At 44.9% G+C, this 18285-nt stretch overlaps 1 protein-coding gene across 4 annotated transcripts; it reads right to left on the bottom strand.

Annotated features, from left to right (window-relative positions):
• Window positions 1-634: 634 nt before the first annotated feature.
• Window positions 635-18188, bottom strand: ZBTB37 (zinc finger and BTB domain containing 37). Of its 4 annotated transcripts, XM_050963265.1 has the most exons (6): window positions 18098-18188; window positions 15281-15391; window positions 9350-10302; window positions 8025-8124; window positions 5624-5751; window positions 5424-5484 (listed from the first exon to the last, which is right to left on the bottom strand). In XM_050963265.1, exons 2-5 carry the CDS (start codon window positions 15323-15325, stop codon window positions 5653-5655), a joined length of 1197 nt encoding a protein of 398 aa, XP_050819222.1. In that variant the 5' UTR covers window positions 15326-15391; window positions 18098-18188; the 3' UTR covers window positions 5424-5484; window positions 5624-5652. The 4 variants fall into 4 exon arrangements, with proteins under 4 accessions (XP_050819221.1, XP_050819220.1, XP_050819222.1 ...); XM_050963264.1 differs by lacking the exons at window positions 5624-5751; window positions 15281-15391 and having other exon boundaries at window positions 635-5484; XM_050963263.1 differs by lacking the exons at window positions 5624-5751; window positions 18098-18188 and having other exon boundaries at window positions 635-5484.
• Between the last annotated feature and the right edge of the window lie 97 nt (window positions 18189-18285).

Raw genomic sequence — 18285 nt, 5'->3', positions numbered from 1 at the left:
GATCAGTGGGTGCTCACCAGGGAACTCCATGGGCAATAACCTGATAAGAAGCCCAGAGACTGATACGAAAGATAAGTAGGGGCTGCCCCCCTAGCTCAACTGCTTGGATTCTTACCAGGTTGCTATCCCTGGGTCCTGGTAGGAGGCTCTATCTTTTGTATCAGCCTCTGGCTAGAGATACAAATAAATGTTGTACAGTCATCCACCCTTCTCTAGCGGTCTATAGGAAAAGAGAAGCAGCTTTCTTTTCCCTTCCTGCAACCCCAGAGCCTCATGGCTACTGCAAGAGAGTGGGGAAGAGTTTGCCCTTCCCCAGCCTTCTGGCAAGGAGGACCAAAAGGAGGAGCTTTAGCTTTCCTGAAAAGCAGCAGCACAATATTGATAAGATTTTTGTTTTTTCAACAGCTATTCACAGAAAACCCAGCACGCAAAACTGCCAAGAGTGGCATTAATTTCATGCTGCTATTACTTGGCAAAGCTATGGCCAGCAGTGAAGAGACCAGAGCTTTCTGCAGACTCAGGAAAACACCTGCATCAGTTCACATTTGGAAGGTTATCTTTGCAACCATCAAGAACTAGAAACTTAATTTTTTTCCATTACAGAAAAACAATATTCTGCAGAAATTGATGATCCATGTTCCTCTCTTGCCAGGGGCACGTCGGCAAGTGGGCTTTTAAGCCCTAGTTCTGAAGCTCTAACAAAAATGTTAATTACAGAAGTATTAATACACTGTACGACAGAGCTCTTCTCTGCACATCCCCCTTTAAATCACGGTTGAAATCAGAGTTTGGCAAAGGTGAAAAGTTGCAGTTACACACTGAAATGCAAAGCCAGGCCCCCAGCCAATCCAGGATATGTCTATACTAGAAAAATATTTCCCTTTTCCACATCAGTGGAGGTGCAACAAAGGTATGACTGCCAATATACACCAGCCTAAAGTTTTTATCACTGTGTCATGAAAAGTTGCTCAAAGCACCTGCACCCTTGCTAAAAAATGAGTAGTTTTTCTATTGTAGAAATGACTGGTGTCTTGCCTATTCTCCCATCTTGGCCTCGTTTTCACTAGAAAACTGAAACATTAGTGATGATTATTTCAAAAACGGCCCCTTCTGACCTGGTTCTCAAACTGCTAGCATAGATAGCTTTCAGCATTGTTAGAGAAAGCACTAGAGACACCAGGATCTCCACACACACAAATATACACACATTCACATTCAGTAAATGTACAGAAAGAGTATTAATGATCCCCACTCCCATATTTTACACTTATCCTAGCTACAAGCTATAAACTTCACCTCAACGAGGCCTGGGCAAGAATATTGGCTCTTTCACATGCAATCAGAAATGGCTGCTTGTACAACGGCAAGTGCTGCACACATACAAAAAATTCTTTCACAAGCTTTATTATTGTTTATTTTTTAGACTAGCCTAGGCTAATAGTAAAAAAACAATTTCATGGCTCTCGCCAGGCCAATTAAGAGGAGTGAATCAGCAAGCAAGGAGATGCTGATATGATCCTAGATTACTGGGATCTCCTCTGTTCACAGTATCAATACAGTAAAAACCTATTCAAGAAACTCACAGCCATGCCATACGAACAAGGCATTCACTATTTCATTTCAGCCCTTCATCGCTTAATCTCGATGGATTTGTTGCCATCGGCTTCGGAGAAATTTTGCTTGTATAGCAGTTACTGCACCTTCACCCTTCTCTTCACAGCAAGCTCAGCAGGGAAACTTTCCCACTATATATTATATATATATATATATATATATATATGTATATGTATATAAATAATTTTATGTTTTACAGTTGGTAGTATTTTAAAAGTTCTATTTTAAACACTTAAAATTTTGTAGGTAACTAAAAGTATTTTCTGATGCTCTCTAGTGTGAACAGGATAGTTTGGGGTTTTTTTGGTAAGTTCTAAAGCTATGACTAAAGCAGCATATTCTGTGCATCCCACATCCCCTCTTGCCTTGATTCTGGAGAAATCCGCACTAACAACCACCTCTCTCCTTTCTTCTTTGGCCACTTTCAAACACTCTTAAATTTTCCGGTCCTATTTTGTCTGACCTTCACTAGGTCGCTGACTTTTGATGGTCCTGGGGGTGACTGCTTAGAACAGCTTTCACTGTCTTATTCTGCCACTTGACAGGTGGTATGGCACCAATGTCTACGTTTTAGATACAACAGAACCTCAGAGTTACGAACACTTTGGGAATAGAGGCTCTTCATAACTCTGAAATGTTCGTAACTCTGAACAAAATATTATGGCTGTTCTTTCAAAAGTTTACAACTGAACATTGACTTGATATAGCTTTGAAACTTTACTAGGCAAAAAGAAAATGCTGCTTTCCCTTTATTATTTTAGTAGTTTACATTTACCACAGTACTGTATTTGCTTTTTCTTTTGTCTTTGCTGCTGCTTGATTGTGTACTTGTGGCTTTAACTCTGGTGTTCATAACTCTGAGGATCTACTGTAATCAACAGAACTGTATTTTGCAACTATCCTACCTCAGAACATCCCCAAAGCTTCCTTCTGAGAGAGCATCCTCATTGCATTCTATCATGGCACCACCAGATTCAAACTGCCTATTCCAATTCGCCTCCCCTACATTGCAAACCCACAGCCACACTACCACAGCCTTCGCTAGCTGGGAAAGAAGTGGAGGAGGGAGTGTGACCCTTGTATTACACAGAAGGAGATTGGATAATAATACTTTGCCCTTCTAGAGATTCTTCCATCCAAGCATACTGTGAGGTAGGGAAGTATTATTATCCTCATTTTACAGATAGGGAAACTGGCACAGGAAGGCTTCGTTTGCCCAAGGTTACACTGTAAGGTACATCTACAAAGCAAACCACAAAATTCTGTCGCAAGAAGTCTCACAGCCTGGGTCAACTGACTCGGGCTTGCATTATGGGGCTAAAAACAGCAGTGTAGATGATCGGGTTCGGGCTGAAGCCTAGGATCCAAGACTCTCCCTCTGCCAGGTTTCAGAGCCCAGGCTCCAGTTTGAGCCCAAATATCTACATCGCTATTTTTTAGCTCTGCAGCATGAGCCCTGCTAGCCTGAGTCAACTGACCAGGCTCTGAGACTCACTGCCACAGGTCTTTTTTTGGAACGTAGATGTACCCCAAGTCACTAGGAGGGAAAGGAATAAAACTGAGGTCTCCTGTCCGTCAATTCTGTGCTAATGTTTACACTGTTTTTCAGATGCCTCCTTGCTCCTCCCACTAGCCTGATGTTCATCTTCCCCCATCCACACTATCCCACCGGATCCGGTGGGTGGGGATCGATTTATCGTGTCTCGTCTAGACGCAATAAATCGATCCCTGAATACGCTCCTGTCAACTCCGGAACTGCACCAGGGAGAGAGGCGGAAGCGGAGTCGACAGGGGAGCCACGGCTGTCGATCCCGCGCTGTAAGGACGGGAGGTAAGTCGAAATAAGATACGTTGATTTCAGCTACGCTATTCCCGTAGCTGAACTTGTGTATCTTACGTCAACCTCCCTGCCCCCAGGGTAGACCAGGCCTATGTTCCCTCGGAAGACAGGCTTCCTTCAGACACGCAGCCTCCCCAATTCCAAGCTCCGAAAGCAGTAGGACCAGCAGTTCATTCCTATTTGCACTTACATACAACCCAGCACCAAAGCCAACTCTTAAACTACTGCATATCTTTAAAGACTTTTTAAAAGGGCATCAAGACATTTGCTCTTTTGAATTTGCACCTATGTACCTGCACTGTTTTTTTTAATTTATAAACACATACACACGTGCAAACATGTCTGAGACATGATGCAGGCATGTCTCTCTGGGTTTGTTACACTTACCCTTAACTTCAGAGCTACTTGGAATATAATATGTGCAAGGGACAGAGTTACAATTATTGTAGGAGCAGCAGCTTTGAATTTCCTGAACCATTATGAGGAGTTTGTGTCGGTTTTTTTGCATTTGATTTATATAAACTTATCAAACTAGTACATGGAGACATAGTTAAAACAACAACCCATGATAATTTCACTGGGATTGGACTGTTTCAATATATAGTATTGCTGTTATGTAAGACCAAGTGCAAGGGATGCCAATGATGACTTAGGTAGCCAGCCTCTTGCTTGTCAATTCATCCAGACAAGAAACCTCTTCCTAACTCTTGGCAACATGTGAAGCACTGCAGTGTGCAGAAACCAGTCAGGAAGTTGGAATGCTCTGTGCTATTAATACTAGCACCAATAAGTGCAGCCTGTCCCAAATCCCCTCCTCAAAAAATGTCGACGAGTCTAATGCAAACCTCACAGCTGCTAATTTTACTTTCAGTAGCCTAAGCGCTTCAGATTTTGCTGACCTCTAGAATACTGCTCAAAGGTTGCTGCCTGCTTTTAACAAGTGGGCAGAATGCCATATGCCTGGAAAGGGCAAGCAGAAAGCCCTAAAATAATGGTTTAATTAAAATTTTAAAAGAGACACACCAAAATAAGACAGGATAAATACACTCAGGCAGGGCAAGATCCACTAGGAGAGTGAGATTTCTTTAACATGACAACTACCTGGGAAAAGGGGAGGGTGAGTATTCCTTGCCCCTGCTGCCTCATGTGATGGAGCGGCAGCTGTTGTGAAGACAGACACCTGTGCACTGCACTCACTGCATTAGGGCCACTACAGCCAACACCACCACAGAGACCGAGGTGCTGAGCCAAAATGCTGTCAAGAAATAAAATGACTGCTTCTCCTGGATCGCTACTGAATACATTAAAAACATTAAAAAATCCCGTCGATCCCTGAATCAGAAGTCAATTGACCCAGTTTTGTTTTTTCCCAAGGAGATGAGGAAAAGGGGAAAAGCTTTTAGCACTTTGTTTTTGTTAATCTTCTGTTTTGGCAACATCCCATCCGATGGTGGCATTGCACTGATTCCAGTACCAGCCCGCCATCTCGGTGCTGACTGCTTACAGCCAAACGGGAAGAGGGTCCTCCCCCACAGCCCGTTTCAATCTGGCCCGGTGGTGGACACAGATCCCTGTGCCGTCTCCCCTGCCACAACAGCTTCCTCCTGCGGGGGAGACTCTTCCTCGGCCTGCCCCCTGGAGGTGACGGTGGTCTCGGGGGAAATGCTGTGCGGCCCCTCCAGAGGCACACAGCCAGGGTGGTTTTTGCGAAAGTGTTGGTTGAGGATGGCCTGGAAGGGGAAGCTCTTGCCGCAAACGTGGCAATGAAAGGGCTTGTTGCCTGTGTGCTTGCGGATGTGGTACTCCAGCTGATCCTTGCGGGTGTACTTTTTACCACACATGCGGCAGACGAAGGGCGTGATGCCCATGTGGAGACGCATGTGCCGGTCTAGACTGCCTTTCTGGTTGAAGGATTTGGCACAGTAAATGCAGGTGAGCCGCGGGTTGTACCGGAACCACCGCTCAGACACTTCCTGTTCACGGAGATACTCAACATAACCGCTCACTCCAATCATGGCGGACTCCTCTACCTGGGCCAGACACATTGAAGACAGAAAAAGGAAGACAGTCAGCTAGAAAGAAACAGGATATTTTTAATCCTCTCCTGAGCACTGATCCAGTCAGACTCTTAAGCAAGTGCCAAACCTTGAAGTCAATAGGACTACTCACATCTCAGCCTTAAGTACACACTTAAGTGCTTAGCTCAGTGGGGCTTTTGGTCTGAGGACTAACAGATCATCAGATAAAAGGCACCAGATAAAAGGCACTGCTGTAGGTCCTAACTTGTTCCGTGGGATCTGGGAAGATAAATATGGCTATCATCAGTATGGCACTTAACTGAATTGAGTTTTGGATCAAATGTACCAGTGCTGTGTTCACTACCCAAGAACCTGGACCAGTACCCTTTTATTAAAATATTGGTGATTCCCTTTTCAATATTACTTGTAAAAAGAAAAGTAAGTGAATGGACAGAGATTTTGTATGATGAAGGCAAAGTAAGTGTATGAAAATTACATCTGAAGAGCTCTAAGTACTTCACGGGCAATGAATTGTATCTCACGACTGGGACGTGAAGTCATTATTACCCCTCTTTACAGATGGGAACCTCAGGCAGAGAGGGTTTAAATGACTCACTCAAGGTTATAAAGCAGGGAACAGCATGCAGATCTCCTAATTCCCCCATTATCTTATTAAGCTAGAAAGAAGGGTAGCCAAGGGTGGCTCTTTAACCACAAGCTTGGAAGCTAGGACAACCATTCACATTGCTATTCCTGGCCAGCTACCACACTCATACTGAACTGATGCAAATACATGGCCTGCTGGATACCTCCACTCTTGCCTGCAAGTTGGGAGGACACAGCACTTGCATCTGAAGTGTTACACCAGTTTCATAAAATGCCAACCCCCCAGACAGGTAGCCCATGTAACCCCAGAAGGGCCGTCCCTTCAGCAGGTAAGCATGGAGCATGTGACAGCAGGCGCATTCCAGTGCCAGGTGCCTCGCCATTCGATCATGCTTAGAATAGAAAGCTATTTGGGATGAAATGAAAGGAACAAAACCACAGCATGTTACATGGAAGTGCTGCCCACAGGTACTCTATTTATAGGCAAGCTTTATGGCACCCTCCATACCAAGCCTAGTGGAGCACGGTGATGTGACTCTTGACCATTGGTGTAGCTAGAAAGGCACAATTCCAGTCAGTCTTTTAAACTGGAGTTTAAGGCTATTTCTGTATGGAGAAGTAGTAGCCTTTTCATACTCAGTGTAGTAACCACTGTCCATGATAGAGTCCTATCTGTCCTGCCCTATATGTTTAGCTTGATCTGAACATTTCAAACCTACTAATTTGAATTTCTGACTTTTGTCTAACTTTCCTTGGTCTCCACTCCAGCTTACAATGGCCTGTTACTAACCTTCAAACTTCCCATAAAGTTAAGTTTCCTTGAAAACTCAGGCACCTGCTCTATGTGAAAAAAAAAGTTTGTTATAAAGCTATTAACAATGGACAGTCTGGGGCCCAATCCTACTCCCATTGACAGTTATGGACCCAATCCAGCACCATTAACGTCAAAGGGTATTTTCTATCATTGACCTCAGTGGGATCAGGAGCAGCCACTTTGGGTCTGGATTTCAGAGATGTGGAGTGCCCACAGCTGGACTTCAGCTGGAGTACTGGGTCCTATGCCTGAGAGAGAGAAGGAGAGAAGTGGCGGCCAACTCTATTGGCCAACTACAACTTAGTAGGAACACAAGAGTCCTTCTACAGATGATATCTTACAGAGCTCTTCCTTTGGCTCAAGCAGTAGATGCAAAGTTTTTTAAGCTGTAGTCCTGGCTCTGTAGCTGTGCATGGTTTAATCTGGAGAGGTGGTAGCCTCCCACTGTTAAGGTTGATTTTAGTTCCCCATTACAACAACAACAAAATCCTCATGCTTTTCAGGTTTATGGACCAGTGACAGGCAAAGTATGTGCTAAACATTTACTACATTGGGTACGTACATTCAGAAAGTAAAAGCCTTTAATACGGCTGCTTTTTGACATCTTTGCAAAATGTCTTTTTCCTTGTATTCCTCTATCCCTCAAAGACATGTTTTTAAATGATCACTTTTACCACCCCATCAAGGGCATCAGTGAAGACAGAACCCACAACAATCAGCACAAGCTCCTAACACATGAACTATTCAAGTTAGCTGGAAGCCAATTGACAGCTTTTATCTTCTATGACTCTAGCTATCTGAGGGCATTTTTAGGGGGAAAAAATTCCTCCAGAACTACTATCAACACAGCTGCACCCATGGCAGCATCAGCAAGGAGTTTGTGTAAACATGGTTTGGCGATCTTCCTGTTCTTTTAACCAACGCCTGAGTTACCTCTTACATCATTTATAAAACCCAAACACTTAAAAAGCAAGGGAATAAATAGCAAAGGTCATCCTAAGTCTTACGTTGCCATAGACACATAAAGCATTTCTATCAAGTATAACATGCATATGCGGCCACAATACAGTAACTGTAACTTTCCAACACCATCATTCACTGGTTATCCAAACCCCTAAGTTAGGTTGTGTACCTGGGAATTGGGCTGCTTAGGCTCATCCATCCGCCCGGGAGACTCACTTTTCGATCTGTACCGCTCAGTTACAGTAACCATGCTGCCCGAAGGGCTAAATCTGTGGGGGGAAGAGTGTAAATAGAATTTTTAATGGCTATTGGTGCAGTATGGTCAGTATATGTTCGTGGGGGACAAGTGGAGCACCTGCAGAGACTCTCTCCTTCCCCATCAGGAGACAGAATGTGGAGCAGTGCAAATGTAAAAAACACCAGGACAGACTAGTCTGTGCTTCCAGTGTTAATAGCTGAAATATGAAACTAGGTCAATCAACTTGATTCAGGAATAGGCAGATTTTTGGTTACTACTAAAATAAAAAGGGAAATGAGATAGCCCACTGACTCAGGCAGCATTGCAAAAGAAGAAACCTCTGCTCAAAAGCCACCTCCAATCTTCCAACTCCCTGGGCAAGTACAGCTGAGGGATGTCCCACGGATGATACAGATGGCTCCAGGGAAGGAGTGGTGGAAGTTGTGTGTGGTGAAAAACAATGGATACCCAAGTGTCTACGGCCAGCTGATCTAAGGAGAGGAATTAAAAATGAGACCTGTCCAGAGCTCGTTTGTTCCTCTGAAGGCCAGCCCAGGATTGTTACTTCCAGTATCGTTTACAGAGCTTGTATAGTTTTAAATGATGGGGTATCTACCATTTCAAGGAAGCTGCTCTCTCAGAGGACTGGAGGGTTTGGGATGGGAGAAAGAGAAGGAATGGTGAGGAAAAGCACAATTACAGCTGGAACCTTTTGCTTTAATCAGAACAAATGAGGTAGAGGGATAGGGAGCCGACAACACAAATATAATCACCTCTTACAAATGAAGGCCTTCTGCTCTTACCAGAGAAACTGTCACATCAGGAAAGAACAGTGGTTCATCCAGTCCCGTGTTCTCTCTTTCTCAAAGTGGCCAAATGATGGCTGCTTCAGAGGAAGATTTAACACCCCCCACAACACACTGAATTCTGCAATCCAGTACCATGGGGAGGCAGATTTCCTCCTGACTTACAGCTGGTGACCAGCTTGTTTCTGAAGGAGAATGGTTGATACCCTTATGATTTTACCCTATCTAGCCTGTAACTGGAGACACTGTTCTTATTCACCACACAGCAAATACTTGAGGACTAGTAACAGATATACTTCTAAAGAAAATCTTTCAGCACATATGCCTAAGGATAGTGTGTGAAATAAACAGTGATAGATGGTCGGGGAAGACACATGGTCAAGACAGATACAAATATTGTGGACTTTGCTCTTCCAACCACACTCAGTAAATGGGTTAAAGGAACCTCACCTGTCAATCTCACTGCTGGTTGGCCTAACCACTTTGGCTCCTGATGACCCTAATGTGTAAGTCTCCTGGCCCATCGATCCGTGGCCTGTTGTGTCAATTACCATGGTCGTGACCTCCTCAGCGCTGCTCCCATCTTCTCCCGATGGCTGATTCTCCGTTCCCAGCCACTCCTCCAGGTTCTCCGTTTTAATGCGCACTCCTCCAAGCACCCTAACATCATCGTCATTCCGTCCCCCACGGTCTGCCACTCCTGTCTCAACATACCACTGTCCTGCTCTGTTAATCCGCAGTATGGGCTCCCTGCTCTCCACATCTGAACTCTGCTCAATTATCTGAGGGCTGGTGGACTCCTCAGGGGGGCTCAGCTCCCGAATGTCCAGCACAGTGCTGACCTGGCCTAGACGACTCCCTTTCGGAGTATTGTGGCGTGGGCTCAGAGAGCGGTTTAGATTTGGGGTAACCCGGTGAGACTCTGGGGGTCTCTCCTGATGCTTTGTTCTAGTCTGGCTCGGTTCAGCTTCAACCTCTGCCACGTTAATTTTGAAGTGAATTCCCTCAAGGATCTGCGTGCATTTGTCTATAATGTGCTGCATCTGCAGGAAGCTGGCTGCCGTTAGGTAACTGATGATGTCAGCCAACTGCAGGCATATCCGCCCGGTATAACAAAAGGAAAGGAGCTGCTCAAAAACAGTGGGGTTCTTGATGACTGAAATGGAGACCGTGCTCATCTCATTCAATGACATATGGTCACGGAAGTAGGGCGAACTAGCAGCCAGCACCACTTTGTGAGCACGGAAAGCCTGTCCTTGCACGTTGACCACTATGTCACACAGGCGGCCCTGCATGCGCAGCTGATTGAGGTGGCTCAGGACAGAGTTGCTGAAGTCAGGGATCTCCAGCTGAATGTTTCCACTTTTCTCCATGGCTGCCCCAGTTGTAGGTGTACAACCCAGCTGGGAAGAAAAACAGGATTAATTGGACTAGTGATAATTTGTATTTGAAGCACCTTTCACCCATAGATCTTGGGGATGACTTGATTACAATGTATAAATACCTACATGGGGAACAAATATTTAATAATGGGCTCTTCAACCTACCAGAGAAACGTATAACATGATCCAAGGGCTGGAAGTTAAAGACAGACAAATTCAGATTGAAAATAAGGTGTACATTTTTAACAATGAGGGTAATTAACCATTTACCAAGGATCATGGTGGATTCTCTATCACTGCCAATTTTTAAATCAAGATTGGATGCTTTTGTAAAAGCTCTGCTCTAGGAATTACATTGGGTAAATTCTCTGGCTGGGGTTATGCAGGAGGTCAGACTAGATAATCAACAGTTCTGAAACTGTGGGTCGGGACCCTATAGTGGATCGGGATCCCTTTTTAATGGGGTCACCAGGGCTGGCATTAGACTTGCTGGGCCTGGGGCCAAAGCCTGAGCCCTGCCACCCAGGGCCAGAACTGAAGCCTGAGAGCAGTGGTGGCCAACCTGTGGCTCCGGAGCCACATGCGGCTCCTTGTATAAGCACCAACTCTGGGGCTGGAGCTACAGGCGCCAACTTTCCAATGTGCTGGGGGGTGCTCACCGCTCAACCCCTGGCTCTGCCACAGGTCCTATCCCCACTCCACCCCTTCCCGTCTCCTCCTGAGTCTGCCGTGCCCTCGCTCCTCCCCCTCCCACCCCAGAGCCTCCTGCATGCCACAAAACAGCTGAGTGGGAGGTGTGGGGAGGGAGAAGGGCTGATCAGCAGAGCTACCCATGGGCAGAAGGCGCTGGGAGCCGGGGGTGGGGGAGCTGATGAGGGGCTGCTGACATATTGCTGTGGCTCTTTGACAATGTACATTGGTAAATTCTAGCTCCTTCTCAGGCACAGGCTGGCCACCCCTGCCTGAGAGCTTCAGCTCCAGGTGGCGGGGCTCAGGTCACTGGCTCCCTGCCTGAGGCGGAAGCCCTTGGGCCTTGGCCCCCCTCCAGAGTGGCAGGCTAGGGTGGGCTCAGGCTTCGGTCCCCCCTCCTGGAGTCATGTAGTAATTTTTGTTGTCAGAAGGGGGTCATGGTGCAATGAAGTTTGAAAACCCCTGGACTAGATGATCACAACGGTCCCTTCTGGCCTTGTAATCTATGAATCTTGAAGCACTTTGATTTTCCCAGAGGTGTTGTGAAGCTTGATTTACTAATGCTTGCACTGGGTCTCAGCTTTTGCATTCTGTGGATCACTTTATAAGAGAATTAATCCTCTTATGGACCCACCTCCACAACTCCCGCTGCTTAGCTCTCAAAAGTTCACTCTGTGGGCCTCCAAACTGAGTTCAGTAGAAGTGATTTTCCCTGACTTGGAAAACATTACAAATGGTTGAGACACTAACATATGAAATTGATTGCCTAATGGATGATGATAATACTTAGCACTTATACATCATTTTAATCTATAGATATCAAAGGACTTTACAAAGAAGAGCAAGTATTATTATACCCATGTTTTACAGAAGAGGAAATAAAAATCGAAAGTTGAGGCCTAAATTTCCATATGTCCACTAACTTTGGTTGCCCAGCTTCCAAGAACTTTTCAGAGGGGCTCAACCATGTAACTTCATTTGAACTAAATAAAAACATGGCCCAAGGTGTCTCCAGTAGGGCACTCAAAATGGAGGCTCTCAATATTAGTAGACACTTCTGAAACTTGCCAAAAAAAATAACACAGTTAAGTCAGTGACAGGCTAGAAGAGAATCCAGTTCTCGACTGCAAGTCCTGTGCTCTATAAACTGGCCACGCTGACGCTGTGAAAATGAAAAATACAGTAGCTATCATTTTTGTTTCTTTGGGCAAGGAGATGAATACAGCAAAATATTAATTGTAGATCATGATGGTTAATGACAAGAAGTTAATTAGTTTTCCTTCCTTCATTTTTCTATGATCCTCATGTATCTTGTTGGCAAAGTCTGAAAATGAGCCTTGGCCATATATGGTAAAAATTTCAAATGGGCCAAATGTAGATGTAATTACAAATAAGAATGATTAAAAACCTGAGACTATAGATGCATACCAAGTAAATAGCACTCAATAAAAACCACTTGTGACATAAACAGGCTCCAACTTGGAAGGCATTTGAAATGCTGATTAGACAGACTGCAGCAGGCATCAAAACAATTTTGAGGAATCCAGGAATATCCTGCCTTAGATTGTATCTGCTCTGAGAAATCACAAAGTCAATGGGACTAGTCATATGCATAAAGTTAAGCATGTGTGTCTTTCCAGGATCGGGGACTAAAGCTTAAATGGCACTCTGCAGGGGGTTTGTCCATGCACAGCAAAATATGATACCAAGCTTGAAGCTACATAACCGTCGGTCGTACCACAAAGCTGTGCAAAACATTGCAAAACTGTACAATGCCGCAGGTAGAAATTTTATGTATCTACAGGGTGGTTAAGATTAAAACCCGTAAGTTGCGCAAAGCAATTGTGCAACTTCACAGTGCGTATCTAAAGGTTCTTCCTTTTTTTCTTGTCTTTTAAAAAACAAACAAGAAAATGGAGTGCAAAGGTCTAAGTTAATGCAGTGCTAAGGTTAGAATTTTAAACATGAGGAAATATAAAAGCCAGGGTCTTGACTGTACTGTTAACAGTGATGTACAAAGGAAAGGAAACTGGACGGGTATCCTTTTGTTTTTTCTGATGTAGTAAGAAGACAAAAGGCGGATTGGTTTGTTTTATTTTTTTAAAAGAAGCATTTTATTCTGTTTTTTTGTTTTCCTAGCAGTATCTGGAATGTCAAGTCTTGTCTTCCTTGGTTTGTTGGAGGTCTCAGAAGCATCAGATGTGCATTATGAGCTCTCTCACTCCTTAACTAAAGGGACAACAATGCTGAATCTTTAACAAACAGATCCAACTGTTTGTAGGGTGTTTGAGTAAATTGGTGGTAACAAAAAAGAGTTTCACTTCCCTGCTTAATTAATCTGGTGTCACTTGTCTGATATCTATAGCCCTCATCTTACAAACATTTAAACACATGCATAACTTCACTCATGTGAGTGGTCCCACTGACATCAAGTTATGCACATGCTTAAATGTTTTCAGGATCAGAGGACTGAGATCACATAATCCTACTAAGTTTTCCACTTGCACATTTCTAATGTAAAAATAAATGGTATTTTTTCTCTTGTTAAATCATGCAGGTCTTCTTTCTGATCATAAACACAGAAAGGCATTGCATCAGGGTATATTACACATAGGGTTCCAGACAGGACTATGGTGGGAGGCAAGCGTTAATGGATAAGATTCAGAAGCAGCTGGAGCCTATTAGCCTCCCAGGAAATCAGCCTGAGATATATAAGAGAAGGAAGACTCAATAAGGTGTTGGCTACTGGCAGTCCTATTCTACATGCATGGTAAGAGAAGTCAGCTGTTTTTGGTAGAGACTCTTAAAAACAATCTGTGAGTTTGTTTGCCTTAACCCTGAAGGCAGAGGAAAATCAGAACCTGTATTTGTTTCCCCCCTAAGCAGGGTGGATTTGATTTGATTTGATTTAAATCACTAGTCAGGAAGACTCGATTTAATCATGGATTTCTACATAAAAGTGCATTCTTGTGGTTGTTATAGCCTTAATACATATTCTTCACAACTCAGAGATAGATGCAAGTTTCATTTTTAGAAGATACACACTATATATTTTTAAGTGATTTATTTTGAAAACTTTTCAGATTAGTTTTACAGCTATATCAGAAAATGATTGATTGTTTGGTTATTTCATTTACCAAAGGTAACTGAAGCAGATATTTATCAAGTCATTGGGAGGTGAACTATCTCCAATTCAACAGGTTAATCATTAATATTTGGAGGATTTTCTTGCCATGCTGTATTACGAGGAGAACATCACCAGACAGACATTTAAATTGTTTTTTAACTATTTCTCACCTCTATATAATTTTTTTAAAAGCATTTTTGCTGTTAATAAGCATGTTACCTCTGGTGACACAAATCCACAGTCTGAGAACTGCAAAACTGCGCATCTCTGATGGTATCTTCTAGACTGAGCACTGAGTCCCATTAGGTAGATAGAAAGATTAACCTTAATAATCTGTACAGAAGCCCCTGGAGCCCCATAAAATTGGGTCCCTAATCCATGAACTATTGGAACTAATTTATAAAACTTTTCTTAAACATTACATGCATATATTGTGTCATATTATAGACTTATAACCCTTATTCCATGATGAGATATCTTTGAGCTATAATGTATCTTAATTAAAACTATCTTTAGATTGCTTTTTTCCCTCAAAGCATTTTATAAAAAAAATTCAAATGACCTTTATCCACCCTACCCCAAAGGCAAGGGGATTTGAAGACCTTTGTTTAAATTGACTCTGAAGAGATGACACTTTAGGACTTGGGTAAGCCTAACTGAGAACTTTTGGTTGTAGCTTGTCCATAGACAAGTTCCCGCCTTTCCCTTTGAAAAATCACCTTTAACTTGCCCCCACTGTTAAGAAGGTAAATTCCAAGCAATAAAACATAACAAACATACACTGTATGAGTCCAAGCTGCTGTGAGACCTTGATTTTTGCATTTTCCAGTATATTAGTTCCTAACCTTAGTGTTGCAAAAAGTCTGTGTAATGCAACTTAGAATCACAGAATTGTAGACTGGAAAGGACCTCAAAAGGTCTTCTAGATCAGTCCCCTGCACTCAAGACAGGACTAAGTTCTAGACCGTCCTTGACAGGTGTTTGTCTAATTGGCTCTTAAAAATCTCCAGTGATGGAGATTCCACAACCTCCTTAAGCAATTTATTCCCATGCTTAACCACCCTGACAGTTGGGAAGTTTTTCCTAACGTCCAATCTAAACTGTCCTTGATACAATTTTAGGCCTGGGCTACACTATTGGGGGGCGGGGGGTTGAACTAAGAAGTATCTTAGTTTGACTTACCTGGCCGTCCTCATGGCGGCAAGCCGACCGCTGCGGCTCCCCCATCAACTCTGCTTACTCCTCTGGCTGAGATGGAGTACAGGCATCGATTCAGGGATCGATTTATAGTGTCTACATGAGACATGATAGATTGATCCCCAATACATCAAACACTACCCGCTGATCCAGCCAGTAGTATAGACGTACCTTAAGCCCATTGTTTCTTGTCCTATCTTCACAGATTAAGGAGAACATGTTTCCTCCCTCCTTCTTATAACAACTTTTTTTATGTAATGGAAAACTCTTATGTCCCCCCTCATCTCTTTTCTGGACTAAACAAACCCAATTTTTTCAATCTCCCCTCATAGGTAATGTTTTCTAGACCTTTAATCATTTATGTTGCTCTTCTCTGAACACTCTCCAATTTGTCCACATCTTTCCTGAAATGTGGTAACCAGAACTGGACACAATACTCCAGTTGAGGTCTAATCAGCACAGAGTAGAGCAGAAGAATTACTACTTGTGTCTTGCTTACAACACTCCTGCTAATACATCCCAGAATGATGTTTGCTTTTTTGCAACAGTGTTTTTAAGGCTCCAACAAGGCAAATAAAAACCCCAAGTTTATTCAGTTAAAATATCACTGGGGGGAGCCTAGCCACGACTTCTGAATACTAAGAGTTAGCAATAGTAGGGCTCTTGTCTTAGAAGGTTTTATCAATACATCATGCAGAGTCTGACATTATCTGGAGACTAAAGAACACTTCACTCCTGATTCTTTTCAGAAACTCCTGCACAGGAGTAGGTGACAAACAGAAAGTTCCTGGTAGCGACTGCTGATAGGCTAGCATGTGTGTAGAATGTGTTGGGGCAGTGGGGTGCCTCCAAACCACTGCCGCCAAAAGCTGGAGAACACAAACCCAACATAACCAGCAGGAGTCACGTGAAGCAGCACAAAACAGCATTTCATACCCTATACAGCTCCACAACTACTGTTTGAGCCAAACTTCTGGAAACAGCCTCTTAAAGGTTTCAGCTCTGCTGGACTCATATGGATGCCAGCAGCCTCAGCATACTTCAAGTCACTGTTCTCTGCTTTCTTGATGCTACCTTTCCCCCCCGACCCCCCCACCTCAGTCCCAGGCAAGCCACACACTTCTGCTCCAGGACCAGCCCTCTAAGGGAGGGAGATTTGCACAAGATACACTTCTCATAACTGGGCTACAAACGCTGCTCCTCTACTGTAGCATCACTCTGCTTCTGCCAGCTCTTCTAAAACTAGAGCCCCAAGGAAACATCTTCAGAGCCTTTCACTACAAACTAACTTCACCACTGCTTCCACCTTATCTCTGGAAGCCTGAAACAAGTCACCAACTAGTTAACTTTGGTGTCACAACCTGCTTGTTCTCATGTTTACTACCTGCATCTACCTCTTTGACCCCGCCACTCTTTATCTTTCCCGAGTGCACATCTTTACCCACAATCACTTTCCTACCCTATGTCTTCCTAACAACCTGTGGTGCTTGCACACTATCCAGCCTCCTTTACTCCAGTCACTCCAGTTCCATCAGAATAACGCAACCCAAAGTAAAAGCTTTCACTTTTAAAGAATAGAGTTAAAATGCAGAACCATCGTGTCCTGCATCTACAACAAACGGAAGCAACCACATGGTCTTATCACTGTAATCTTTTTCTTGGCTTCTACCTCCCAATAAATATTTTTACCCTTGCACTTTAATAATAAGTTCCTCAAGGAAGGGACTGCATCTTATGTTTGCAAGGCAACTGCACCCTTATGCTGTGTAAATAACATACTTGGGGGAAGGGGGCAAGGTGAAGTAGGGAGAGTCTTGCCCTTCATATGGAAGGGGAGTAGGGTAGAGGGTGAGAGGATGTGTGGGACAGGGTAGGGATGAGAGAGTCTGTCCCTCACAGCTTGCATTGACATTGCAGCTCCACGCACGCAGGCAAGTGTAGCGTGGGGGTTTAGTCAGGGCATGCCATCTAATCCTACTCGGAGCAGGTCTAGAGGACACAGTGACTAAAAACGTGGGTGGCAGTCCATGTCTTGTATACACAAGCAGTCACACGATCACTGGCCCTGCCTGGTGGCTGTGCACTTAAGGAAGAATTCCCCAAAAAATCTAGTGCACACACGACCACAGAGTGGAGGTTATTGCTAAGGAGGATTTCAAGGCTGGTAGGCAGCTAACGAGGTCGCTAGACGGGGATGCCCTGCCTTTTGCTAGGAAAAGAGCAGCTGTGCTAGTCCTGGCGGGATAGAGGGACAACACATCACTGGGATGTGGTTCAGGGACAGCTCTGGGTTGGAGTGTGGGAGGGAGGTATGATGGGTAGGACAGTGCTGGGGACGGGGGAATGTGGGGAGCTTGCTCTTCATGGGCTGGAGCAGCCACTCACAGAGGGGTTGAGGAGTAGTTGTCCTTGGTGGTAGGGTGCTGGGGGTGGAGCGGCCCTAGGGATAGCGGGGAGCTGACCCTCATGGGACGGGGCTGTGGGTGGTGGAGCAGCCCCTGGCAGGGGGATGTGGCAGGGAGCTGCCACCGGTGGGAGGGGAGGAGGGGTGCTGGGGGCAGCCCTAAGGCGGTATTGGGATAAGGGGGAGGCAGCCCCTCGGGGGGGCGGTGCCCCGCGCGGGGAGGGTGCCCCTAGGAGCGCTGCGCTGCCCCCTGGCAGGGGTCTCTGGGCCGGGAAGGGGCCCCCTGTTCTGGCTTCGCGGGGGGTGAGAGTGACAGCGCGTCGGGAGCTGGGCGGTTCCAGGCCTCCCCTCGCCCCACCCCGGGGGGCTGCCGGACCGCGAATACAGCAGGTACCTACCTCCCGGGGGTGGGAACGGGCCGGAACACCGTCCCGGAAGCGAAACCCCCCGAGCGGGCCGCACCCCGGAAGAAAATTCCTCCCCCCTTTTCCAGTTCGTATCCCCCGCCCCCCGGTGCCCCGGTAAGGAGCGGCCGCACGTCATGTGACCACGCCCATTGGAATGCGGCCGCCATGGCTCTTTGGGG

Source organism: Gopherus flavomarginatus, chromosome 7 (assembly GCF_025201925.1).
Source record: "Gopherus flavomarginatus isolate rGopFla2 chromosome 7, rGopFla2.mat.asm, whole genome shotgun sequence".
Taxonomy (NCBI): domain Eukaryota; kingdom Metazoa; phylum Chordata; order Testudines; family Testudinidae; genus Gopherus; species Gopherus flavomarginatus.
The sequence above is the reverse complement of the archived record's forward strand: the minus strand, read 5'-3'. Positions and strand labels throughout refer to the sequence as shown.